The 26354-nt window shown below is 40.3% G+C and overlaps 1 protein-coding gene across 1 annotated transcript in view; it reads left to right on the top strand.

The window, feature by feature from the left end:
• The window catches only part of SNX30 (sorting nexin family member 30), a 50299-nt gene extending 24104 nt beyond the window's left edge, over nucleotides 1–26195 (top strand). Inside the window, exons 3-9 of the mRNA XM_068175894.1 lie at nucleotides 679–789; nucleotides 5019–5177; nucleotides 7543–7738; nucleotides 8384–8583; nucleotides 14181–14267; nucleotides 18892–19044; nucleotides 21201–26195. Of these exons, the coding sequence (XP_068031995.1) occupies nucleotides 679–789; nucleotides 5019–5177; nucleotides 7543–7738; nucleotides 8384–8583; nucleotides 14181–14267; nucleotides 18892–19044; nucleotides 21201–21260 (966 nt within the window). The 3' untranslated portion in view covers nucleotides 21261–26195. The remainder of the gene's footprint in view (nucleotides 1–678; nucleotides 790–5018; nucleotides 5178–7542; nucleotides 7739–8383; nucleotides 8584–14180; nucleotides 14268–18891; nucleotides 19045–21200) is intronic.
• The last annotated feature ends 159 nt before the right edge of the window (nucleotides 26196–26354 follow it).

Genomic DNA, 26354 nt, shown 5'->3' with positions numbered 1-26354 from the left:
AGTTTATCTGCATGCATATTTTTTTCCTCTTAAACTTGTAATGACCTTGCCCTAAAGAAGGAAAATTTAAAAGGTTTAATTTAATATACTAATATATCTAATCGGGCATACAAATAAACAGACTTGTTTCTTCATTTTGAAAGTCAAAAATAGTCCATCAAACCTCGCCGTGGCTTATGTTCTCATCTTTTGGCCTTGGAGTGTGATAAGCCTATCAGTCTTAGAATACAGGACAGTGGTGAAACACTTTTTCACCTGTGGATAGTGCATGTCATAGAGTAAACAAGTCAGTAAACACCTTTACTTTTAATTCTTGATGGTTAAAATAGTCTTGTCCTCACAATGAATATCTCATACAGTCTTTGCAATCTTTTAACTGCCAAGAGAGTAATGTGGTGCACAGTGCTTCTTCTGCTCTACAGGCTTCTACCATGATGAGAATGGAGCATGTAATGAGCTACAAATAGATCTTAACACATCAGCTCTAAGCAATCATTTTTCATATTGCTGCTTTTCCACTGCTTGAAAGACCAGAGGATCTTTCTCTCATGCTGACTGCAAAATTTTGCACACCCCTGCAAGGCTTGTCTGGCTGTACTGCTGCTAAGCAGCTATTTGCTGCTAAGCTCTGAAGTGACAGGCGTTGCTGGACACTAAGTATATCCTGTTCTTTTCCAGACCACACGAGCAGAGTTTGATTTGCCAGAGTATTCTGTCCGTCGGCGGTACCAAGACTTCGACTGGTTGAGAAACAAGCTGGAAGAGTCTCAGCCAACGCATCTTATTCCGGTAGGTAGTCAGCAAGAATATGGTGTTAAGGACAGTTGTGCATCTGTCTTCCAAGGGTAATATTTGGATGCTATGTGTCTAGATTTAAAAAGCAGTACTTCATTCTCTTTAGCTTCCCGTTCCTCACTAGTTAGGAAGCGTAAACCTTTCTTGAGTGGCACACTTGAGAGGTGAGCTTTGTCAGCCTCCTGCAGGGCAATAAATGTGCTGACTACAGTAGCTGTGACATAAATAGAATACATTTCATCTGTTTGCTCAATTATTACATCTGTATTTACTCGCGACTTCGCGTTACTTTTCTCGGCCCTGGTCAGCTCTCGAGCGCCCAGCTTGGGCGTCTTAGCTTTTTGTCGGGGCCGGGGCTCGCCGCAGTTCCCCGGCACTTTTGCTGTTGGCCACGCTTCGCCGTCAGCGCGGGGGAAGAAACAAAGAGGCAGGAAATTCGTCCAAATCCGTCCGTGTGGCGGCTGGATGCTTTATTGGCCGCAAGAGCTGTGGTGGAAAAGCTGCAGCCGCTCCCAGCTTCGCATGGATGCAAATGGCCTCGAGCATGCCAAGGAGTGGGATGAAATAGGGGAGGGACAGGGCGGATGGGGAGTCCTCCCGCCCAATGGGTACAGACATCGTGGTGATGACGTGTACTACAGCGACCAATGGGAACACGGCAGGGGCGGACACGAGACTTTGGGGTGAGTGGGACCGTGAGAATGGGGAGACGGGCATGGAAACTGCAGGAGTAGGGGAAAACCTGGGGGATGCATGAGGGTACAGAGAACTGGAAAACTAACAAAGAAAAAACCCATAATTTGAACCCAAACCCAGGATGCAACAGTATTTCAAAACATCTGGGGTTTCAAAGCCACAGGTACTTCAGGTTCTAGTCTCTGTTTTCAAGATGGCCTTTTGAGCTGGTTTTACAGAGTAATTTAAAACTGCTTGTGCTAACACTTAATAGCACTGACATGTAATAGCACAGACTTGGAAGTCTCAGCCTCTGTCTTGGTAGCTATTGCATGCTTTCAGTAGGTAGAAGTTTACCTAATAAGATTAGCTAAATGACTGCACCCATTGTTGCTGAAACCGGTGGTCTGACCACCTTATTTGTACTACCTTATATGTTTTTTATGTGTATAGGTAGGAAACCTGTGAGATCACTGCCTTCTGCCCTTTTGAACAAAGACATTTAAAAAACCCTGTAGGAATTGAATTGACAGGAAATAGCAACAGTACTAGCATACTTCAGCTTGCCTATCTGGGGTGGGTGATGAGGTGGAAGTTTCTCTGCTCTCTCTCCTTCCCTCCCTCCCTCAGCAAGGAGTAGGCTGTGTGAGAAGTATTGTTAGGTTGCTCTATGGTTGAGCGCTGTTTAAATCCTTAATTATGCTGGGACTTGCCTCAAGTGGAATAATAGCTGAGTGTCTCAGAGATAAGAAGTACTTCACAAAACCATGTGATACCACTAACTGGCAGCTGATATGTTTATTGAACAGTAGGGAAAAGAAAGACAGTGAGCTTGAGAGCATAACGTGGAGGCATGTGTAATGTGCTAAGTGCCCATACTGTTTTCTCACGTCTGATTCTCTGAACAGCTGGAACAATCACAATTCAGTTTCTGCAGATTTTTGGGTACACTAACGGGCAGCCAGTTCTGCCTGAAGCCTACAAGGCTGTAAATAACAGTTGAGTAGCAGAAGGTGAGTCACAGCTGGGGAATCAAGCTGCTTTGCTCCTACCAGGAATTTGTTGCAGACAGAAGAGCAAACTTAGCATGAGTAGCTGTAATACTGGACGTGGAACCTGCTGCAGAACAAGCCAATATCTTAGATGCCTTTATTCTAGAAAATCTGGAGATGAAAGGATGTGCTGTTAATGAAGGAGATAAGGGATTTTATCTGTTTATGTGCAAGTTAGCAATTACGGAATCTCCTATTAATCTCCCTCATGCAGGGTATGGTAGGGAGACTGCTGAATGCTTTATATATTTATTGTCTAGAAATAGATGAGGTATAGAAGGTAAAGGCAGTTTCAGATACACTGGCTCAAGTGTTTTCTGAAAAGATGTTTCAAGACAATCTAAGACTGTCTTTTTTTGTAATTATAGATACTGGAATCCCCGAAAGCCTTCTGTTTTAACAAATTATCAAAAGGGAATAGTCTTCCTAATCTGAATATAGTGATTCTGCCTAAAATCTTCCTGTAGCAAATGATATGTCTTATCAGTGCAGTGTCTCATGACAGCCTACACTTGGGAGCCAAAACTAAACTCAGTATGGGTTCCTCTTCATCTCTTCAGTTACTGATGGTTACTTCTTTTTAAAAGATCTGAGACATTCTAATCTTTTCTTTCAAAAAACAGTAAAACTGATCTCAGTTCTGTCTCTGAACTACAAAGGTAAACCTAACACAGCCAAGGTTCTTGTCGTGGGATGGTCATGTTTGGATACTTGAAGACATTTCTGATGGGAATGGACTCTGCTTGCGTGTCTCAGTAGGGAAAAATAAATTAAGATGGAAGACTATAAGATAGACAATTAACACACACTTAAAGCAAGATATCAGTTACTAGCTGTGCATTTTGATTACTTGAGATGGACCTCCAGAGGCCTAAAATGGAAAGGAGTGTACCTACTGCTGTAGTAGAAGCCAGGTTAAATGGCAGAAGTCTTTGTAATAGAAGTGCATTCTTCAAATGCTCAAACTTTAATGATTACTCAGTGCCAATTTGCATGTGTTCAGTTGAACTATGGTTCTTTAGACTAGTCTTCCTTTCCCCCTCTTTTTTTCCTTTAAACTTTTTTCTTTTCCTCCTGCATATGATGCTGAGGTAGTGACTTCCTAGAGTCCCAGCTAAAGTTTACAAAGCAAAAGAAGAGAGTTTCTTCCTTCCTGAAGACTAATGCAGAAGGCATTATACTTTTGAAGAAGTCTAATGATAGTGTACCTTATGCTGGTTTAACTAGAATGACTGACTGATTTGAATGCTAAACATAATCAGGGAAGTCTTAAATTGTAAGAACCAAATACAGTGGTCAAAATGTAGCTCTGTTGCAGCTATGTCATGTTGGCTGTGCTTTTCTAGGAGATGCAGTCTTCATGTACTACCCACATCAGCTCGGGTATGGTGGGAAAGCAATATATGTAGTTTATTTTTCTTTAATTATTTTTGACACAGATTTTAGATTACAGACTCTTTGCAGAGGAGAATCCTGATTCCTGAATTGGGTGAAAATGGCTGTCATTGCTAGCCTAACTGTAAGCAGATTGTCTGAATGGACTGGTTCACAAGAATGAAATACAAAGCACAATTTTAAACCTGGTATTAATCTTGAAGTTCATGCTGTCTAAACAGAACAAAAGCAGATCTAGTAGTAGAGCTGAAACTAATAATGCATCAGCTTAAAAAGTTAACTTCCATCCAAAGTGGTACTTTGGAGTCTGTTATCCAAGTGTAACAGGGAGGACTGTATAACTAGCAATTCTGTAGACAGTCTGGGCTTATATGTCAAACTGAACTGCAGAGATGAACTGGTGGACTCAAAACAGTAAGATGTAAAAGTGGATGTATCGTCAGGCCTTTGTCACTTACAGAAACATTCTCAGGAAAGTCAGCTGTGATGGATGACCAGGTGTGCTCATACCTCAGAAAAGATCCAGCCGTTTGCTGTGTGAAGCCCCTGGTTTGTTTTTGTTCAGTGTTCTCACTAAGGCTGTCAGCCTTTTACAGGAGGGACCTGTTCAAAAGCTCTAAACTGTTCATAGAGGGTGTGTGGGGAGTAAGTAGAATTGTCAAGTTTTCTGAGTTTGCCAAGACTGGGGAGCCTTGCTTCAGCACTGGTGGCAGGAGTGGCGGGGGGTGGCGGTTGCGGTGTGCTTCTGTTATAAATAGCATGGAGCTCTTCTGGCATCTCTTCAGAGCTGGATCTTGAACATGGATAGCAGTTGGGAGAAGAATATAAGCTATGCTACAAGTATTTAGTGTTGAGTACTGTCTGACTTCCCTGGTGTGACTCTCAGCCGAAGCCACTTAGTAGAATGGCTAGCTTTAAGCCAGACCTGCTTAAGGATAATTCTGAGCACAGCTTGCATCCCATCTGATGCATGGTTCCTGTTCACAAACGTAATGTTTCAGTTCCTGTTAAGACTGGAATTTGATTGCTTTGTTTGTTTCCAAATAACAGAAGCAAGTTTTTGGTCTTTTGAATTTTGTGCTGTTTGCTTATTTCTGACAGCCTCTTCCTGAAAAATTTGTGGTGAAGGGTGTTGTTGATCGCTTTTCGGAAGAGTTCGTAGAGACAAGGAGGAAAGCATTAGACAAGTTCTTGAAGAGAATAACTGATCACCCAGTGCTGTCTTTTAATGAGCACTTCAACGTCTTTCTCACAGCTAAGGTAAGCCAGTAACTTTCAAATGCAGTTGTTGACCTTTGCAATCCCTTCTGAAATGAGGGTAAAAAGGCATTAACAAAACTACATGTGTAGATCAGAACTTCCTCTTCCTCCAGAGGGTTGTTGGGCACTCTGACTATTGTGTGTGACAGACCCTTGTGTGTGACAACAGTATGAGTTCCCTGTGCTTGCAGGGAAGAGGAATCCTCTCTGCAGGTTGATAAATTGAATTCTCCAGACCTGCTGTTTTGTAGCATGTAATCATATTATGCAAGAGGGAATAAAAATTAGAAAAGTGTAGACTTAAAAATCCTCTTTTGGGGAAGAGGGAAGGGGGAGAGGAAGAGAAGTATCCCTTTCACCAAAGCTTGTGAATTTCTTGACTTTTTATCTTGTCTGTTCTTTTTATACTGCTTGCACTTGATGCCCTCAAAACTGAGCATGGAGGCCTCATTCTTATTTGTTCTCAGCCAACAATTTCATGCTTCTCTTCTGCATGACTCATGCAGGAATACTGCAATTTTCTTTGGCTTTCTTTAGAACTGCATTTCAAATAAGACTAGGAGGACTTGCAGCTATGCGTGGGTTTTACCAGATAGGTGAGAAGTGCTGTAAAAGTTTGCCCTTCCAAAGTCACATTACTCTAGCTCACTTAAATGTGATGTTTGAGCTCACTTCAGGTTCATGCTTTGCTTGCTGTTAATAATCAATTTCCAGTGTTTTTATTTACCCTCAATGGTAAAATTAACCACTGAAACAAGCTAGAAATGCAGAATTTGCTTAGCATGTTATATGTCACGTAGCTCTGTTCCTCTCTTGATCTGTCCAAGCCTGATGCAGCTTTCTTAGCTGCTTTATTTGTCTTCTGCCATCCCTGTGAAATGAATGTCAAGGGCTTCATCCTCTGCTTTAGGAAGAGCTTGCCTTGAGATTACAGAGCATCCTGGGAGGTGAGGGGAAAGGACACCTGTTCTGCTGACTGTCTCTCATGTTTGAACTTGGTCTAGTGGAGCAGTGAGGTGTCAGTTCAGTGTGCTAGGACTTCAGAATTTAGTTACTACAGGAAGTTGTAAGATCACCTCCTGGCTGAAGAAGAGAAACCAGTGTTTCTTTGTATTCCCTGTTTGGACCTGTAACATACCAGAATGCTTGAGAGAATGAGTGAATAATTTTGAGTTCAAGGATCTTTTCTGATGCTTGCTTGCAGCTCATGCTGAGGACATGTAGAAAGTAAAAGTCAAATGGCATTTAAATGTAAACATAATTGAAAATTATAGTAGCTGTTAACATGTTAGGTTTTCTTAATCAGACTTATATTTGACTTATGTTAAGTACTTAGAAGGAATACCATAGTAAATGTTTTGAAGATGTCTGTTGATTATTTGTTTATTGTTTTTTTTAAGAACACTTAAGCTTTTAGTCTCATCTGTAATAATATGTCTGAATTCTTGATCTCTACAGCCTACTCGGTTTGAACACATCTCTTCCTCAGGCTCTGTAGGATAACCAAACTATAGCTCCTGAGCCTGTTTGGAGATGTTGAATACTGACCTCTGCTGGAAGAAGTAAAATGAAACATTGTCAGCATTTTGACTAACTAAAACCATTTTCTTCTGGTATACTGTTAAGGTGAAATCCCTTAAAAATGAAAATTGTAGACAAACAGTCTTGTTAGCATAGATAATCTGAAAGTTGATTTATGTGAATGTGTAAAGGAGTGTGAAGGAAGTTTATACTTTCGGTGCAGCAACGTGGATGCATCTGACCCTGCCTGAGCTACAGTCTTTCTTGCAGAGAAGCTTTGCTGGTCTCCTCACGCTGCATTTTTTCTGCATGCAGTCCTCACCTTCCTCCTGTTTGACCACAGAACTGGAGTGAGGAGGCTGCTTACCAAATAGATGTGCAATGTGTAGCTCTGTAGTAGGTCATTACAGCCAGCTGGTGCATCTGTTTAATGCTGGTATTGTAGCCATGACTTAGAAGTATGTGTAGATGAATGATGTGAACTGTTTTGGTGGAACCACAGCTGTTAATAAGCCTGCTTCCCTGGTGAGAGTACAGGAAAATGGGAAATTATGGCCACATGCAAAGTTGGACTACTTATTTATTTCTAATGTACTTCATACTGTTCTCCTGGATAATTTACCTCCATGGAGCCTTGACGCTCTGCTCAGCTGTGCAGCTTGTAGAAAGCAAGCCTTTGTTCAAGGCTGCATGTCACATGTAATCTTGTTGCTTTCACAAGATTTGATCTTGACTGGAAAGTATCCTTCGCTGTATTAATATTTAAACTTGTAAGTGAGTATTCCTAAACATATTCTTTTTTGTTTCGGTTTTTTTTTGTTTGTTTGTTTGGTTTAATTCCTAGGATCTTCATGCCTACAAAAAGCAAGGAATGGCTTTGCTGTCAAGGATGGGGGAGTCTGTCAAATATGTTACAGGAGGCTACAAATTAAGAAGTCGGCCACTGGAGTTTGCAGCCATTGGGGATTATCTGGACACATTCTCTCTAAAGCTTGGTACCATTGATAGAATAGCACAACGGATCATCAAGGAGCAGTTGGGTAAGGACACAGGTGTTCCATCATAATACTTCAGTCTGAATGCTCTGTGTCTTATTCTGGTTGACAGCATGTTCATGACAATTTGTGTTGATGATTCTGGCCTGTAGTAAATCACACACAGGGTAAAATCTAATGCCTGTTCCAGATTTTTAAAAGGCCCAAAACTGAACATGGTATCTGACATTAGCTCAATTCTCCAAATATTTTTTTAAAGTTGAACTTTTTATACCAGCCTACTGTCTTACTGGAGTAAGTTTTTGAAAGACGTTTGGAAGGTGGAAGAACCTGTAGATTCCACCTGGAGTACAAATGGAATTCCTAGACGAAGACAAGCTTTACAAGTCTGTCTTAGTAGAGTTAGGTTTTCCATATGTTTAAAAAACTGACCTTGGGTACTGCACAGGTACAAGAGTCTTTGTATTGGAAGTCTTTAGGAATGGTAAGTTAAGAAAGAGGAAACTTGAACCTGTTACCTGTGCAGGCACAGAGCTCTGTCTATTAAGAAGCTAATGCATCATAAGCCTTGACTCCCTGTGGGGATTGGTGTTATTCAAAATTGGTGCATAATTTCTCCTGTTTTGTGTTTGCACATCTTTGTGCTGTGCTCTTACTCTGTTAATCTATTTTTCCATCTGCCTGTTGTAGAATACTTGGTGGAACTACGAGAATATGGACCTGTTTATTCAACCTGGGGAGGTCTGGAGGTTGAGCTATCAGAGCCACTGGAAGGAGTGTCTGCCTGTATTGGGAATTGCTGCACAGCTCTTGAAGAACTCAGTGAGGACATGACAGAAGACTTCCTGCCTGTACTTAGGGAATATATATTGTATGCTGAGTCAATGAAGGTAAAGAGAGCCCTGTGACTGAAAGCGCTGTCATTGTGTTTGCCTGGAATTAGTGAGTTCATTCTTTTTTAACAGTGAAAAATGGTGGTCATGAGGAAGGTGGGGAGGATAAGCAGGAGAATATTTTTATCGTCAAAACAAAGGTAAGTATGTTTAATAGCAGGGTATTGCAAGAGTAGCATTATCTGTCTGCTCTGCTCTTCAGTTAAAGCTAGGGTCAGTATTGTAAGGTATACACAAAATGTGGCAGAGTTGCCCCTTCATTGTTTTGGCAAGTGTTACTCTGTAGGAGACATCCTGTGGCTGCCTAGAATCTTTCTTTGAATTGAAGCCAGTTGTGTTTCAGCTCTTCACTACAGGGCCACTGTGGGGTCCAACAGGAATTATAGCATTAGCAGTTTCTGTCATTTGTATGTAGCAGAGTTAGGTGCCTTTTTTTAGAACCATGTGTCCAAATGATAGACATTGCTTCCTCTGTCATCCCCATACCCTAGGCATGATATGTCTGTTGTTAAGTTCTGCATACCAAGTAACTGCTTAAAGATGGTATTCTGTGACTCGTAATCTTAAGAATTTGATATTTTATTGCTTATGCAGACATAATACAAGCTACTTTAATGTGGGTTTTACTCTCTTGAAGTTATGGAGCATTGGTAATCAATCACATCTAATGGGGAAAAGAATTAGTGAGAAAACTTCACTAAAAATGATATCAAGGACTTTAGTTTGTCTATCAGAGCTTTTTACCACGTGCCTGTGGCACAGTATGTGTGCCATATATATATATATATATATATATATATATATATCTCAATATATATATCAGTCCCACTATGGCGTACTAATAGAAGACAAGTTCCTCCTGAGGACCTTCCACTTGGAACAACTGTTACAAGGCTGTGGTATGCACTCCTTTACAGCTCTAATAGCCCACTGTAAAATTACAGTCTGAATATAGTAGTCCTATGCTTCTCAAACTGAGAATTTAAACACTTCCTTTAGACGTCTTTTCCCAGCTTCAGGAGTTGTACATCTCTGTGGTTAAAGTATTCTTGCAAGTGGCTTTGCACTAATTCCCTGGGAAAAGTCTTTGCTTTTGTCACCATGGATTTGACCCCAGCATGAATGAGGTGTATTTTCTTTATGGGTTTATTAACGCTAAAGTATTGCTTGAACACAGTGAGCTGTAGGAAGCCTTGTCTCAGGATGTTTGGACTGTAGGAAGTGGAGGTGGATGGGGTCTGCTTACAGATAAACAGAGCATGAGGCTAATGATTAAATACTTTAACTCAGAACATCTGGCTTTTGATGCTAAAAATGCCTTCAGATAGCATCTGAAGGGGCAAGCTAAATTGTGAGAGGTCCTCTTTAAAAGTATAGCAGGGGAAATTTTTTTAAGCTGAAAGCTAGGGTTTCTTTAGCTGAAGAGGTACTTTAGGCAGATAATCACCACTCACCACAGGCAGAGCGGCATTACAGACGAACCTAGGCTTCCTTTTGGCCTTTTAGAACCCTTTTAGAATGGCACTGTCTCCAAGCCAACAGTTACTTTACTGTCTAAAGTACTTATTCAGCTAAAGAAACGCTTGCTTTTTAGCTTGAACTTTTTAGACTGTTGACTTGACTTTCTAGTGCTCTGAAGAATTACGCTGTTTAGTGTCTGGCTTGGACATCTTATCAGCTTTACTCAGCCTAAAAATTTGGAAATCAAGAACAAAAACTATTGTTAGCCAAGACAGACAGTTTGTATTTCCCTTCCCTCTCAGCAAAACTGAACTCTCTCAGGTTCTACAAAGTGCAGTTTTCTTCTGCTAGAAAACATCAGCCTGTTTCTGTTTCTGAAGTGAGCAGCTACTGAACTGTCCTTGCAGAATCCATAATGCTAAGTAAGTAAGCAAGGTTAGTAAGGAGTGCACTTTTGGAGTGCAGGAGGCTTTCTGTTGAGAGTTGTCCTCTTCACTAGCAGTGCATTTCTCTTCATCAGCTGCTGTGAGGACTACTTGTGAGATGAAAGTCTGTTTCATTCTTTCAGAGCATATCTTTTGCACAGGGTATTTGATGGAAGGTAACTCTTTGGGTACTAAGAGTTCAGCGCAACCTTGATTAGCTTTCTTTGTTGCACACTATACCCCTGGTGTAGGTATGGGAACATGATCTATAGAGCAGTCCATAGCTGAATGTCCCTTGAGTAAGAACTGCCAGATTATTGTCGCTGTTCAGAGACGAAAAGGCCTTGATGTCTTCAGGAGCACTGTTGTACCTAAGGGGAAGAGCCCGTGGGAGCTGCACATACAGAGTGAAAGCCCAGTAGTTGTGTTTGAATAGAAGATTAGCTGTTTTGAGGGAAGCTTAGCCTCTGGATTTGTTTGAAAGATTTACAGAACAGGGCAGAAGCTGGTGTCATGGCCTTAAGTTAAAATGTGCGCTGGAAGTGTCTAGAAGAGTGTCTAGACCCTTTCTAAATTACTTGCCTTGTTCAGCTCTGGTTAGGCCACAATTGTGTTCAGTTTTTATCCCTGCTGCACACAAGAAGATGTGGATAAGCTGAAGGGGGTCTGGAAGAGGACCACAAAGATGGTCAGGGGACTGAAAAGCCTGCTGTATGAGGAAAGGCTGAGAGAGCTGAGTATGTTCAACCTTGAGGAAGAAGGCTTAGGGAAGATCTTATCACCAGCTACCAGTATTTAAAGATTGCATACAAATATAATTAAAGCTCCCTTTTCACAAGGAGACCCATAGAAAAATAGAGACAATCAGTGCAAATTACTCTTGGGGACATTTTCGTTGAACACAAGAGGAGAATTTTCACAATGAGAACAATAATCCTTTGGAATAATGTCTCCAGGGAAGTGGTAGGTTCCCCAGCACTGGATACATTTAATATCCAGCTGGACAGGGTGATGATCCATATTGTCTAGACTGTACTTTTGCCAAGAAGGATAGGATGAGATAATCCTTGAAGTCTCTTCCAGCCTGGTATTCTATGGTTTCTATTACATGGCAAAATGATGTCTCAGTTCCTGGTGCAGTGAGGCCCTTGTCAGCAAACGTGGTATCACATTTGCTGATGTGCACTGGTGTTGTCCTGGGAGGCATGTGCAGAGGACAAAATCTTCTGTACACGATTCAGTGCAGATATTAGGATGTTATATGACTTCTGTTTGCTCAATATTGCTAGAAAGGTTTATCATGTGATGTGATCCCCTGGAGTTTTCTTGGACATTAAACGCATGTTTAAAGCAAGCACCACACTACTAGGTAACTGTGTCCTTAAGGGCATGAAGTAACTAGAGATCCTCTTGTGAAGTGTAGTCACAGTAAGAGGCTGTGTGGTGTGCAAGCAGGATTGAAATTTAAATTTGAGACAGGAAGCTGATGGCAAGCTCCTGAAGCTCTGTGTGGGCCAAGGTGGAACTTTTCAACTAAATGCAAAATGGTGAAGGACCTGCTGAAACTAGGCTAAGTCTTTCATGCTCAGACACCACTGGTTTAGTTCTGACTTGAAATAACAGAAGTGTATTGGTTGAGGTTTTTCAGTTTGGAGTTTGGTTTCTTCCAAATTTAAAAAAAAAACCCTTTCTTTCTCTTCAAGTGAGGCCTTAACTAGTATTGCATGGTCTGTATAATTTTGCGGATACTTGATGGAGATCTTTTCATAATTGCTGCTAAAGCATCAAGGCATCAATCTACAACAGAGGAGATTGCTTAGAGGTGCCAGAGGAAAATACGGGACAAGTGAAAGGGAGGGCAGTATTTTTTTCATTGCCTACAGATCAGCCACTACTGGATACTTAAAACTGTATTCACAAGCTGATTGTTAGTGGTCCGCAGTAGGTGGACTTGAGTGCTTAAGGAGAATTAAGACACCTGTTCTTTGAATCCAATTTGCCAATAACTGTTAATCATTGGCTACTCTTGGTATAAATTCAGCTTCCCACACTAACTCCAGGCTTCTAAAGGCAAAATGCAATTGCTGGAGGCAGTTGTTTTTCACAGAAATTTCAGTTGATTCAGGTTCATGAGGCAATATAAAGTAGAAATATCTGTTAAATCTCTCAGACTTTTGTTGCCTTGGTAACCTCAATCATTTAAAGGCCATTCAACATAGTTGCATAGATTCCAAAAAGAAGGGGCAGTGTTGTGGTTTTTCAACCAAACACAACTAATGGTATGCTTCTGCATCCCTTTTGGACCAAAAGGGAGAATTAAACTCTTGAAGGTGAATTCTTCAGGTTTGCTCTCTTTTTATTGACTAATCTAATAGTAGCTTTGTGGATGGGGTGCCATTCCCATTTATCATGGATTGAACATCTCTACTCTAGAGCAACTGCATTGGTGACCTTCTCTTGGCTTAAGAAAGAGGATAGGGATGATGATGATTAGTAGATACAGGATTTGTATGTCCTTAATTGCTCTTAATTAGATCTAGACTGGCTGTGCGAGCTCTGAGGAGCTACTCTTTTAAAAACATATTTCTGTAGGCAGCAGTGCACATGACTAGTCCTGTGTTACTAGCCTTCTCTGGACCTGTTGAAATGACTAGTTTCCACTTGGTGTCCTAATAGGACAATTCCCTCTAGATGGCAGAAGGGAAGACTCAAAGTCAAGTTAGCTGCAAGAGAGTTTCAAACTTACAGAGAGTGTTGGCTGACTTCCCTCTGAGCATTTTTAATAATAACTTTGCACCAACAGAGTAATTAAAAAATACTTTGCATCAACAGAGTAATTAAAAAATACTTGTTGTTTCTTTGTGAAACCCAAAGTGGTAAGTTGCCTGCTCTTGCGGACACAAAACTGTTAATTTTTTAGTAAGTCACTCTTAGACTAATTCCTGTGGTTGTTTTCAAACTGTAAGACTGTAGTATAAACTTAGTGAAGTTCTTTGTGGATATAGTACAAGCTAAGGGTAGCATCTTTGGCTCTCTATTTTGAAAATACTCTGTCAAGAAAATGTTTACTGCTTGAGAAGCTCTCGTAGGCAGTCCAGTGCTTTTCATGTAAATTGTCTTTTTCATAATTTTCTTTTTTTTTTTTTTTTTTTTATGAAACCAACAACTGTCCCCCCTCCAGACTGATCTAAAATAAAGGCTTACTTTTGCTCTAACACCAGAATGTGACAGTTTGCTTTAAAGGATTCTGAAGAGTGAAAAGGGAGCTGTAATACCTTCAGTAGTGGTCTTCCTGTCTCTTAGCCAATGCTGTTGTCTGTGTGCTGCTTGAGGATATCAGAAACTTTAGATTAGTCCTTGTCAGCTTTGAAGCTTTTGTTTATATCCTTTTCATGGTAGTAATAGGTAAATTGATGAATTAAATTTACTTGGTCAGGATTATATTAGTGGTTTCATTATAGTTTCTGTATTGCATGCTTCCAGCTTGTCCAAATGTTGAATTTTATCTGCCCTTGCCAGCTGATGGGAGAGCAAGTGCTGTTTGTTATTAAAAGCTACTACCTAAATGCTGTAAAATAGGACAGAGTAAATCTGGAAGTCTGACTTTGGGCTTAATTGGCACTGAAGATGTATCACTTTAGAGTTTCTTGTGGACTGGGGGAAGGAACAAGAGGATCTCTTCACGGCTCTCTTTTCTCTTGCCCATAGAATGTTTTGAAGAAGAGGGACCAAGTTCAAGCGGAGTATGAAGCAAAACTGGAAGCAGTAGCCTTGAAAAGAGAAGACCGTCCAAAGGTTAGGACTTAAAATTGCTCTACAAAAAACAGTTTGTACTTACACTACTTCCTGAAAGAATGGAGAAGCAGAACTTGCTTTTTTCCTGGATCTGGGGGCTTCTTTGCAGTATACGCAGTTTCTGGCAGAAATTTGTTGTTGGCAAGCTGGTGTGAAGTAAAGATCTAAATGTGAATATATGTAACTTGTCTAGCCACTTCTGAACTACTGATCCCTCACAGTTCAGAGCAGGATGACTCTGTAACACTTCAACAACAGCAAGCAGTTAGTTGGACCGTTCAGTGACAGGTTAACAAAGCAGTGGTAGAACAGTCCCTGGTGACTCCGCAGTGTGCCAGTTAGCTGAGTTAAAGTCCTATCCCTGGCAACGTGGAACTGTATTGTTGCAGAACACTGGCTTTGGTTGTGGAAAACTCCTTATTTTGCCCTTTCTGCTAGTGAGCTCTACCTGTGTGATGCTGAACAGAGATGGCACGTGTCACTGGATGACAGGTTTTGGCTGGCCACCATGCAAAAGCAAAGCTGTGAACTGACATGCTTATGCTGTCACCCGCTTCTGCATGAAGCAGAGTGCAAGAGCCTTTTCTTAAATCACTGCAGTTTTAACTGATGATGGCAGCAGGGTTTGTTCCCTTCCTCTTCTTGGAGGTTTTTGGTTTCCCTTGTATTTGTGTGAATAATTAATGGATGACTTTACAGTATTATGACTACTATACAGTAAGGTTCACTCTACAGTAGGTTCACATAATATTTTGAATCTAAGAAGCTGAAGAGGACGAGAGCATAGAAATGCTAAAGTGCTTTTCTAATCTTTTGTCTATAATGATCTACAAATAGCTACTAGGTGTTTTGTGGTGCTCTTGTATTTGGGTCTACTGCTTGCCCCTCTGCTGGCTGGTGTGGTATACACTCTACTTCCTCAATGTAGCTTTGTATAAGCAGGTGCTAACAGTTGTATCTAGGATGGAGGGAACTAAATCTAGCATATCCAGCAAATCAGTTCTTAGGCATTTGACTGTACCAAGATCTTGAATTTTGCTAATCTTGTACATGTTAAAAGTCCTTTGGATCTCATATCTCAGAGGGATTATTTTGAACAACTTCTTGAATACTTTTTTGAATACTTACATGTCCTCTCCATAGTATCAGAATATTTTTGGCAACTCTTGTACCCTTTTGTAACGTAAGTAGTTTGTGTCATTTACAAGATGAAGTTGAACAAACTGTGTAGGACTCCTTGCATGTTCACAAAATACTGTCTCTGGGGTTTTCGGAACCTTTCCAGACAGAGCATGTGTCATTACCGGTAAGAGCTGATCACTCAGAGCTGTGCGTAGCAAGCATATCTTAAATTCAGCAAGGTCTCTTTCTTGGCTATGACTTGCTGGAAACTAAAAGCAGGCAGAGGGTCATGTTGTGGAATGGCATTTGTCTTCGTTGGCATATTTGCTAATTTGGTAGAAATGATGTAAAAAGATCCCAAATGAAACCTTAAGAGAGCAAAGGCCTTTGTTTAGATCTTGAAAGACAAGCCTACTTAAAAATCTCTCACTGGAGGGCATTCTGGGCCTTCTGTGCATATACCCAGCCTGGCATCCCAGAGCTCACCAGGCCATTAGATTGTTCTGGCAATGAGACCAGCCTAGAGCTCAGTGGCCTATGAATGCAGTGGGCTTGTAGTGCTACTGTGGCTCTCTGTCAGCAGGTAGTGCTCAGAATGCTGAAGCTTATACCAAAAGCACAATGTAGGTGGTGTTTACTAGAAGCATCATGGTGTTTGTGTGGAGTCTTCAGCCTTTCAGTTTCTAACATGTGCAGTGGTGAAATGCCTCTCACCCATTTCTGACCCATGCTGGAGCTGATTTTGCAGTAATCTAACCAGCACACTGAAGGATGGGTGTGGTTTCATTTTGGTGAGATGAAGTTTGCCTCTGATCTGCTTTATTCTGTCTACCTCAAGGCTTTGAAGTGTGGTGATCTATGGGAACAGTAAGTGTGGCATTGAAGAACTTGAAGTAGAAAGTTGGGGAAAAAAGACCTTGTAACAGATAATTGTTTCCCAAGAGCTAGGAAGGTAGAAATACCTTGTTCAAAGACTAGTTGTCTAATTAATGCTGGATTTGTTCTACTTTTGGACCATTTGTTACTTGGTAATGATGATGTAGAAGAGTTTTTAAGTGGACATGCTATTTGTAATTGACCACACCAAATTACAGATATTAGGCAAGCTTAGATTTTAAGAGATCATAAACATCATGAAGAGGATTAGATGCAAATGCAGAACTTCATATCATATTACAACTTTATGCTCAGTTCTTGCCTACATATACCTCTCTCATCAGTTGAAATTGACTACTAAAATAGTCCTGGGTCCTTTTTGTCACTTTGGTTTTGTGGTTTGAGGGGTTTTTGAGCTATTAATTATCTGAGAGCGGGTATCAGTAAACAAGTAGCATTCCCCCTGAATCCATTCTACTTTCTTCCCGGTTCTCAGTTGTTAGCTAATATTTAGTGTCTCCATTGGTAAAAACAGATAAAAGCATCAGCTTTGATGCTTCATCTTATGCCCAAATTTGATGATAAACTGATAATATCTCTTTGCATTTGAGTTTGCACTGATATAAGGTGCTTAAAAGCTGTTAATTAACTTTAAATTTTGTCATAACTACTGAGTTGGAATTTATGTACTAAGAAGCTACAATTTGTAAGATAAGGCATTTGCACGCCCAGATAGGACTGGTGCATATGCACATACTTTCATGATGTCTCTGGAGACTTAGTTAGAGTTAGCTGTTGTTGTTTTTCCTTAATGAGAGCACACATGGCCTATCTGCTGACCACTGGGTTATCCCTGTAGCTTTAAACTCATACAGCCCTCTGAGCCTGACCAGCCAGAGAACTTGCTGTGAGAAAGAACAGAGTTTTGCATATCCTCATTGTGGTTTCAGATGCCGGCAGAAGAAGCAGGGAGCTGGTGAGTGCTTAGAAGCTAAGTTCGTTGGATTGAGAAATCTTACGTGGTTTTGCTTCCAGACTTCATAACTATGTCTCTTGATAGCTCAGCCTTTCCCAATAAGATAGCAGAGTACTTATGATGCAAAGCATACATGCCTTGAGGGGAGCATCCCCTAAACCTTCCAATCACTGGCTTAGTTGTTCTTGTCTGCAGCCTGTGAGGGAACTTCATCTGGAGTTGTAGCAGAGTGAATTCTGTAGCCATAAGTATGGTGCTCAGACATAGCAGGGAGAAAAATTGTATGCTGAACCTCCAAGCTGCCTGTAGTATAAATTCAGTTGTGTGAATAAAGGGGAACTCGAATCCCATGCATAAAAAAAGCTCCTGGATCTCAAACAAGTTGGTTTATTGAAGAATAGATGTAAGACCTCTGAGTAATAAAGTGATCAACCGTAATCCATGTGCTGGAGCAGAAACACAGTCGATCTGTTTCTGCCTAAATTGCAAAATAGTAACCCATCTCTAACTTCTTGTAGGTATCCATGAAAAGCTGCTTCTTCTTCTGTTCATCCTTTTCATTCTTTCACACCCCACAGAAAGGGTGTTTACTGAAAGTATCAAGTATGAGAGAAGCCACCACGAAGTTCTTCAAATGTTCTTCATTCTTAATTTTCCCTTTGTGCAAGTCACAGCTTCCAGAGCCCAAGTTCACTTCTCACTTTGGTATGAGGATTCAGGAGTTTCCTCTTCTGAGCTCATGGGCTTAGTCTGCATGTCCTTACATGATTCCTGTCTGTGTGGACCATGCAGCAATGAGAAGGGAAAAAAAGGTGTTTGGCTTTCCTGCTTGAGGAAGCACTTGTAAATTATTCCTGCATTTGCCTAGTGGTATACATTATATTTGTTGAAATATAAGCAAAGAACACCAGCTTAGTTGGTCTAAAGTGTATGTATCTTGGGCAAGTGACTACTGTCAAAAATTAATTTAAACCTTTACCTCAGCTTGCAGCAGGCTGTCCTTCAAGATGTCATTTCTTGCTTTTGCATCGTTGCATGTCTTGTTGAACCTAAAAGTCCATGAGCCCATCCCATTTTGATGATCACGAGTGTTTTGCAGTTAAATTTTGTTCAGGAAGCCTGTAAGGTTAAAAGTGGAAGCTAGAAATTAAGGACTTAGAAATTTTATTCTGCAGCTGTCAATACCGAAGTGTCTTACCCACCTTTTTTCATAAAGCTAAATGTTTGTTGTTATATACACAGTGGTGTAAATTGGGACATTCCTACTGCAGCTGTAAATGGGAAGCAGAAAAGTTTGCTGTGGAGCCAAGCTGCTCAGTTTGAGCTCTAGGAAGTGAGCCTTGGTACTTAGATCAAATGGTTTTCCTGTGCCTTTAGCAAGTGCTTCCTCCATGCTTCTATATCAGGCATGGAGATGGACAAGCACAAGCACTCACCACCTCAAACAACAATGAACAAATTAAGCAATCTCATATTCTCTGTAGTTCGGAACACTGGCTTTTTCCCTGCAACCATAACTCAGTTGATTCAGGATAACTACTAGATGGTGAACTTACCCTTTCTTCTGTAGTTCTGCTCAGTAAGATTTGAGCTAATTCAGCAATCTAGCACTCTTACTGACAGTTTTAATCTTCATTTCTTTTGCTGCAGGTACCTGCAGATGTTGAGAAATGCCAAGACCGAGTAGAGTGTTTCAATGCTGACCTGAAAGCAGATATGGAGAGATGGCAGAACAACAAAAGACAAGACTTTAGGCAGCTACTCATGGGGATGGCAGATAAAAACATCCAGTACTACGAGAAGGTATGTGCCACTGTTGGAGCACTGGCAGGAATAAGAATCATTTATTTTCCTCTGAGATGGTGATAATTCTTCAGGTAATCTTCACACTGTCTTGAAGACAAGAATATTAGACATCTGAAGCTGCTCTTTGTCAGAGTTGGAAGTTGTGGTCAAGTGAACTCTGTAAGACTAGTGGTCTTTTGCAAGTCAGCACTCCTAACAGCATTTTATCATGCATGCTTGTCTGTTTTGCACTTTTGAATTGAACAAATTTCTGAGCAGCAGCAGTAGTGATGAAAAAAACCAGAATTGCACACACTAGTAATACTACCAAAGCAGAAAAATCCCTTGATTCTGCCTTTTCTGAACAAAACTACATGAGTTAATGCATGTCCACAGACTCATGTATAGATTACATCTGCTATGTATAAATTATTCTAATCCTTGTCCCTTTGTGCATTGTTCTGTCCCTTGTATACTAGTCCTGAAAACACCTAGCCTCTGCCCTTTTTCAGTTGATGCATTTTTACCTGAGGTTTAGTGTTAGATTTTATTTTTTATTAAAAAGACCTTGACATTTAACTGGATATGGTTCCAATCTAATTTTCCTTTGGGCTAGAACAGTGCAGTCCAATGCAGTGGTTGATACCATAGATCACAGAATTGTTTGGAAGGGACCTTAGAGGTTGTGTACATTTGAATCTCCTGCCAGAGGCAGGGATTCCTTTCACTAGAGTAGGTGATTCAGAGCCCCATCCAGTCTGAACCGAAAACACTTCCAGAGATGGAGCATCCACAGCTTCTCTGGGCAAGGTGTTCCAGTGTTTTCTTATCCTAAAAGTAAAGAATTTCTTCCTAATTGTCTAATCTAAACCTGCCCTTTTCCAGTTTAAAGTACTTGTCCCTTGTCCTGTCACCACAAGCCATATGAGACAGCCCTCCTTCAACTGTCTCATAAGCCCCCTTTAGGTGTATTAAATATTTATGAAATATTAAACACTACTAGAACTACTAGGCTTATGCATTGCCTAGTAAACTATACTTCATCTTGTCTGTTCATTTTTACACATCTACTTTACAAGCTTCTTCCTCTGATAGGTTACCTCACCATGTAATATTAGTATGCAGTATCTTTTCCCTTTCCAATGTCTGTCTTGTCATAATTCATAACTGCTCACACAGAACTTCCTTCACCCTGGTCTCTCAGTTCTAAGGCTGCTGTGGAAGGGGATATTAGAGACTCCACTGAACATCCAGCAATGCCTCTACAATTGACAGTTAGATCTGTACATTAATTTTGCTTTTATCAAGGAAGGTATTTTGGCAAGCAGTTGTCCAGTCACTTCAGGGTACACAACTAGAAGTACTCTATTCATCTGCAGTACAGTCAGCAAGGTTAGAAGGAGGATGTCTGTCAACAATGAGTTGTGGATATAAGAGCTGATGATGAGTTTGCCCATTTCCAGTATTTAATAATTTGGATTCCACAGTCTGCATTTGCCCAGTTTGACTTCTGGGCTCTATGTGGTTGAAAGACAGTAACAACACACATTACAATGACTGTAGTAAGTGTATGTGTCTGGGAAAATGACTCTGAAGCCTGGAGTAGCTTTCTAATAACCCAGAAGCTACACTTACAGTTTACTATACCAGGCACTACCAGTTCTCCATGTAGTAGAGTGGAGTCCCAGAGCCATACTGGAATATACTGTATCTTAGAATTAACTTCCCTAAATGCATGTTTTCTTTCAAATAAGTTTGCTGGAGGTAGTCTGTAATAGCTGTCATTGTGTCCAAATCAGCCTTCACCAACAGTCATGCTGCAAAGATGTACATTTCTACTCAAAACAGTTCATCTGCCTAGCTGAAAGCTGTGGTGTTCTTCAGTTTAGAAAAATCTAGGTTAGTATTTGGAAATCCTGTGTGTTCTGATGATTTTTAATGGCTTGGGCCAGCTGATGACTTTGGAAAACTTGAATTTGTTGAATTTGTTTGGAAGGTGCAGCTATTCTAACACTTCCTTGCTGTTTGACATTCTGGTTTTTTTCCCCCTTCTGTAATAATCTATAAAGACCCACATCACTTTTCTTCAACTTGCATGCTGTTGGTCTGGAAGGGTTGGTCATAAGTTATATGAACTGATATAAATTAAATTTTGTAAATCTTTCTTTCTTCAGTGCCTTACGGCGTGGGAGTCAATTATACCACTATTGCAAGACAAGCCAGAGACCAAATAAGAAGTACCTTCATGGACAGTCTAGCACTTCTGTGCTCAGTACCACTAGTCATACTGGAACTGTATGGAGGACTCTTTTTGTTAAGTTAACTGAAATGACAGCTGCACTTAGTTTTTCAGAGTATCTGTTCCAGCCTATTTTATTTTTTTTTCCTCAATTTTTGTGTTTAAACTGGGGTATGTTTCATCTTTTTGAGTTATCTTGAATGGTTCCTTCTTTATTCTATGGAGTGATTGGGGTTCATAGAGAAAGTGCATGGGGATCTTGATAAAATTTACCTCTCTAGTCTGGAAGGAAGGAACTGATGAATGGAACACTAACAAGATGAAAATAAAACTCTACTGCAAGGTGCCAAATGACATCTTTATTACCATTCTCTTTTGTTTGCTTAAAAAAAAAAAACAAAAAAACAAAACAAAACAATAATTATTTCTATGATACAGTACTCCCTAACCAGTACTCCCTAACTCCTTTTTTTTTTTTTTTTTTTTTTTTTTTTTTTTTCCTGAATGGACAATGAAAGGCTGGGAAAGAATATTTTCTGTTTTGCTGCCACCCATGTGCTCCCTCTGGATGATGAAATGGTCTCTGTAAACTTTTCTGTCTGGGAGTTGGGCTGGTTGTCGGCAGACCATACCAACACCAGCTACAGATAGCTGGTGATAGAAGCATGAACTGTGGTTTTTGTGAGTGTGGCATGCTATTGGTTCATACTGAGTATCTTTGTTTACCTTGGTGATTATCAAGTAATGTCAGTTGACTGAAGTGTACTTGTGACTGACTTGGGGATCAAAACCAGCCTAGCTGCGGGAATGAGTTGGACTGCGGCCTTTCAGGGGTTGTGGGAATGCGGGAGGAGGTATGAGTCCTGAATTTTCCAAAGCTAGCTCTGGAAGTTGCATGGTGGAGATCTCTTACACCATGCTTTATACATGGGTTTTAGTAGAGCCACTTTAGGCTTGGTCACCTAAGATGCCTGCTGTAGTAAAAGTAGAACTCTTTTCTTTCCCCATGCTTTCTTTGCAGCAGCCAAAAGTGTCAAATGCTTCCTTCCACCAAGCATCAGACTGTGTGAAACTTGCCTTAAATGGGTTGGTGGGGGAGAGATGGGTACCCTGTTAGGTACACATAGTGTTCATACCTCTCTCTGCTGAACCACATGGCAAGTCTTTTAGGACTACTTTTGTTACTGGTCTATTTTCTTAGTAGTTTCTGATGGCCTTTAGAATTGCAACTGCTTCTGCAAGTCCCTTTTTTGTCCTTGCTCTTGCAGTCCAACCTCAAGTAAATGCCTGTTTGGTATTAATGGCCTTAGGAATGCTGACGTGATTTAACCATCCTAGTGAGGGGAGTTGGGACTCATATGAGTGTAATACTGGGATTTAGGGCAATAAATAACTCTGTGCTTACTGCTAAATTGGAGTGATTACTTGTTCTCTGGCAATGTTCTTGCAAAGAATGTGAGCAGTGATTGATTTTGTGCGACTTCTCTGTTCTCTTGTAACAACCCACCAGGTACTATTCTGATTTGGAATTTATTCCTTCATAAACACCAACTGAACATGCAACCACCCTTCTCAGCCTGGTGGCTTTATGGAACTCTCAAGATGAGTTATTGCAGCACTGTGGTAGCTATCAGGTTGATGAGATGGTGCTCTCTGCATGAAAAAGTAAAATATATGACATTTTAATTTTTTATTTTTTTTTTGCTCAGCCTTCATTGACAGCTCTGTGGTACTAAACAAATTAGGTTTCTTGTTTTAAGATCAGTTTGTCAATATGCACTTTTTGGTGCAAATGAGAACTCTGGTTTAAATTACTGTTAGTTTGAGAATCACAGACTCCTCTTGTTCAGGGGAAGTATTTAAGGGGATCATCTTGAAGCAGTCTAGAGTAAGCACTTGCATACTGTCTAACAGTCTGTCCTTCAGGGTTACAGTCTTCCCCATCTTCCACAAAGAAAGATCAGTATGCTTTTTGAAGTCAAAAAGAATGTGGAATAAACGGAATTTTTAGTTGACTCTACAACATCACTGGGTCTCAAGCAAAATATATTTTGAACTAGTATTTAGTCAGTCTTCCCACCATCTTATTAAACAGCGCTAGATGAGTAGAAAGAATGGTGATTTTTTTCCTACAGGTGGTTTCATCTGATGCCTTACAACACTAAGGGACTCTTCCTGCTTTGCTTTATGTCAAACTGAAGTGGGTGTTTCTTCTGAAGAATTCAGCAGTTAACATCACAGCTGTTCATGAGAAGCATAATGGACAGTGGAGAGTACCAAGTGAAGTTCAAATCAGCATGTAACTGTTGGGGCTGGAGCTGCTGAAGATTGAGATATCTTATGTGATCTGGACCAAAACCTCTTAAGCTCTTACAAGGGATGTAAAACTTGACATTCAAAGGAGAAGTCCTCTGCAAGGATTGCTGCAGTGTAAATAAGGGTGTGCATAGGTGGGTCTTACTTCCCCACAGGCTGTGGAGTGGTCTGTTTTTATGAAGAGCTGTTGTAAATCACAAGGTGACTAAGGGAGAGGCTGTGGGGAGGATCCTGACTGTGATGTTTGGGGCAGCCATGTCAGTCAAGAAAACTACAAAAGTTGCAGGAAATTCTTGTAAAATGTGCAGAGTGACACTTGTATCACATAACTGCTGTTATAAGGAGGTTGAGTCCTGAAATGACAGTGAAACTCTTAACATGTTATCCTGTAATCCTTATAGAATGTAAATCTTTACTTTGGATGGTACACACTTCCATGCAAGAAACAGAAGATGTTGGTAAAGGGAAGCAGGAATAGTGCAGGAGTATTTTGTGTAACTTGTTGTGTGTTAAGTCACTGAAGATGACTCTCTGCAGGTGCACCAAAATGACACCAAAAGTAGTTGGTGCCCTTTTAATGAGCCTATTTAACATGTGGTTCTTTCAGCAGTCCTTAAATCAGCCCAGTTTTCCTCATAATCCATAGCCAGGGCAGGGCCCTCTCAGCGGATGCATAATTCACTGCTGCCCAGTTACTTCTGTATAGTTTCTGTGGTGTTTATTTCTTAAGTGGCACCAGCACAATAAAGCAGGCACTGAGCTCTTGTTTCTGTGCTCAGTAATGAACCATGCATTATTCATGTATACCTTTATCAGGTTCTAAATCTTGCAATAAACACAGATGTCAAAACATCATGGCCTTTTCAGGTATACATTGAAAAATGAAAAGGTAATATGTGTAGCCCTAAAGATACAAACAGTTTTGGTCTGAGTTGTATTAAAGAATAAAGTATTCTTCACTGAAATCTGCTTGGATTTTTGCTGCACTAAAACTTGTGCTAAGGGTAAAGTCGTGGCATACTGATAGAAACAAAGCATGAATGGCAGAGACAGTTCTGTGGAGGCACTGTGCAGTAGCCTTGAAGCAGTGGCTCTGCATAGCCTGTTCATGACACATACTTATTCAGGTGTCAGTGCTGCAGATGGATGGGTACAAAAGAATTCTTTCCCAGATAGCAGGGACTGTTCATTATTTTAACAGGAACTATGCTTTTGTTAAAACTTGCACAATTTAACTGGATATCATGATTATTGTTGCAGACTGTTGAAAATCCTTGTCCTAATTACTACTGAAAAAAATTGTACAGACTAAATTAGCTCATTAGATGTTCTGTCATCTTAATTCTGAAGGTAGAACATTCTTTCCTTGGGTCTGTTTACTTCTACTCCAACAATACATAGGGAAAATCAGGACTATTTTTTTAAAGACAGGCAAGTTACTACTACTTGATAGATTTTTTTTTCCTCTTGTGAAGTAAAACTGGGAATCACAGGAATAAACTTGCCTTCTGGCAGACTGAATGTGGCATTTTAAAATTTTTGGGAGTGCTGTTGAACCAGTTTACAAACTAAAATGGCAGTGCTTATTTCTGTGCTTAGCACTTGAAAGTCTTGCTGAAGTATCTGACTTGTAGAAGTACTTTGTAATGAACTGGACAAGTTTTAAGGTTGCATGCCTAAAGCACAGTAAATTTGCCAATAATAATGAGCTTTCCAAAGAGGTATAAGTAGATCACCCTTATGTAAATGGCATGCTAAGACAAAGCTTGTCATTGTACTAGACTACTTTGAAGGTTTTGGTATTCTATGCTTTAAAGCTAAACCATTTCCTTAACCCTGGTGCTGGGATATTTACCATACCTTCAGATCAAGCTGCAGAATTGTGGCCAGTGCAACAATCCCACTACACAAGGAGACAAGTTGCTGAGGGCCAGTCTTACAATAAGAGCCAAAGGGCTTTTGTCTACAGTATGCAAAAATAAAGAAGCATCATCCTTGTTCTCACTTCTCTGTGCCTGTATCCCTCTGTTCCTCCCTAAGGTCTGGAGAGTTGTGCCATGCAGATGAGGGCGTGGCTGTGAGCTTCACACACTGTGTTGAAGGTATCAGTGATGGGGACCAAATGGTGCTGGTTCCTTGTCCAGACTCTTCTGCTTTCACTCTATAAACCCACTCACCACAACTAGCGTCACTGTTCATACCATTAAAATACAGAATGAAAGCTGTGAAAAGACTTGTCTCTGTGTGAATTAGCTTGTAAACAATGCAAAAATGGGAAGGAGGCTTTTGTTTCCTGTAAGTGGTAAAATCTGGCAACTATGCTCCTGTTCAGATTTGCAGGCTAAGAAATGTTGTCTTGCCTTATGGTGCTGGCATGTTTCTATACCCTTTCATATATCTATTTAAATATACTTTGTGCATTGTTTATTATGGAGCTAGTATTGATGAAGAAAAATGCTTTGAGGTAAAACTGTTTGTAATTCTCTCTTACTGTGTACATTTTTTTAAAATGCACCATTTGTTTACCTCAGTTAATTTAATGGAATGGACCAATAAATGTATTAAAAGATGATTCCTTTACTTAGAATAAAGTTTCATTTTTTTGCGGTCTTCACTGGTGAAATTATGTGTGTGCTTATTTTGCTAAGCAGCTCACTATCTTACTACAGAAATACCATTCCCCTAAAATCTTCTTCCACATATTTAGTTGATCTAAATAGAAATCAGCTGACCTGTTGTTGCATTACTTCTGGTATGAAAGTGAAGGAGCTGA

Source organism: Anomalospiza imberbis, chromosome Z, assembly GCF_031753505.1.
Source record: "Anomalospiza imberbis isolate Cuckoo-Finch-1a 21T00152 chromosome Z, ASM3175350v1, whole genome shotgun sequence".
In the NCBI taxonomy this organism is placed as follows: Eukaryota; Metazoa; Chordata; class Aves; order Passeriformes; family Viduidae; genus Anomalospiza; species Anomalospiza imberbis.
The sequence above is the reverse complement of the archived record's forward strand: the minus strand, read 5'-3'. Positions and strand labels throughout refer to the sequence as shown.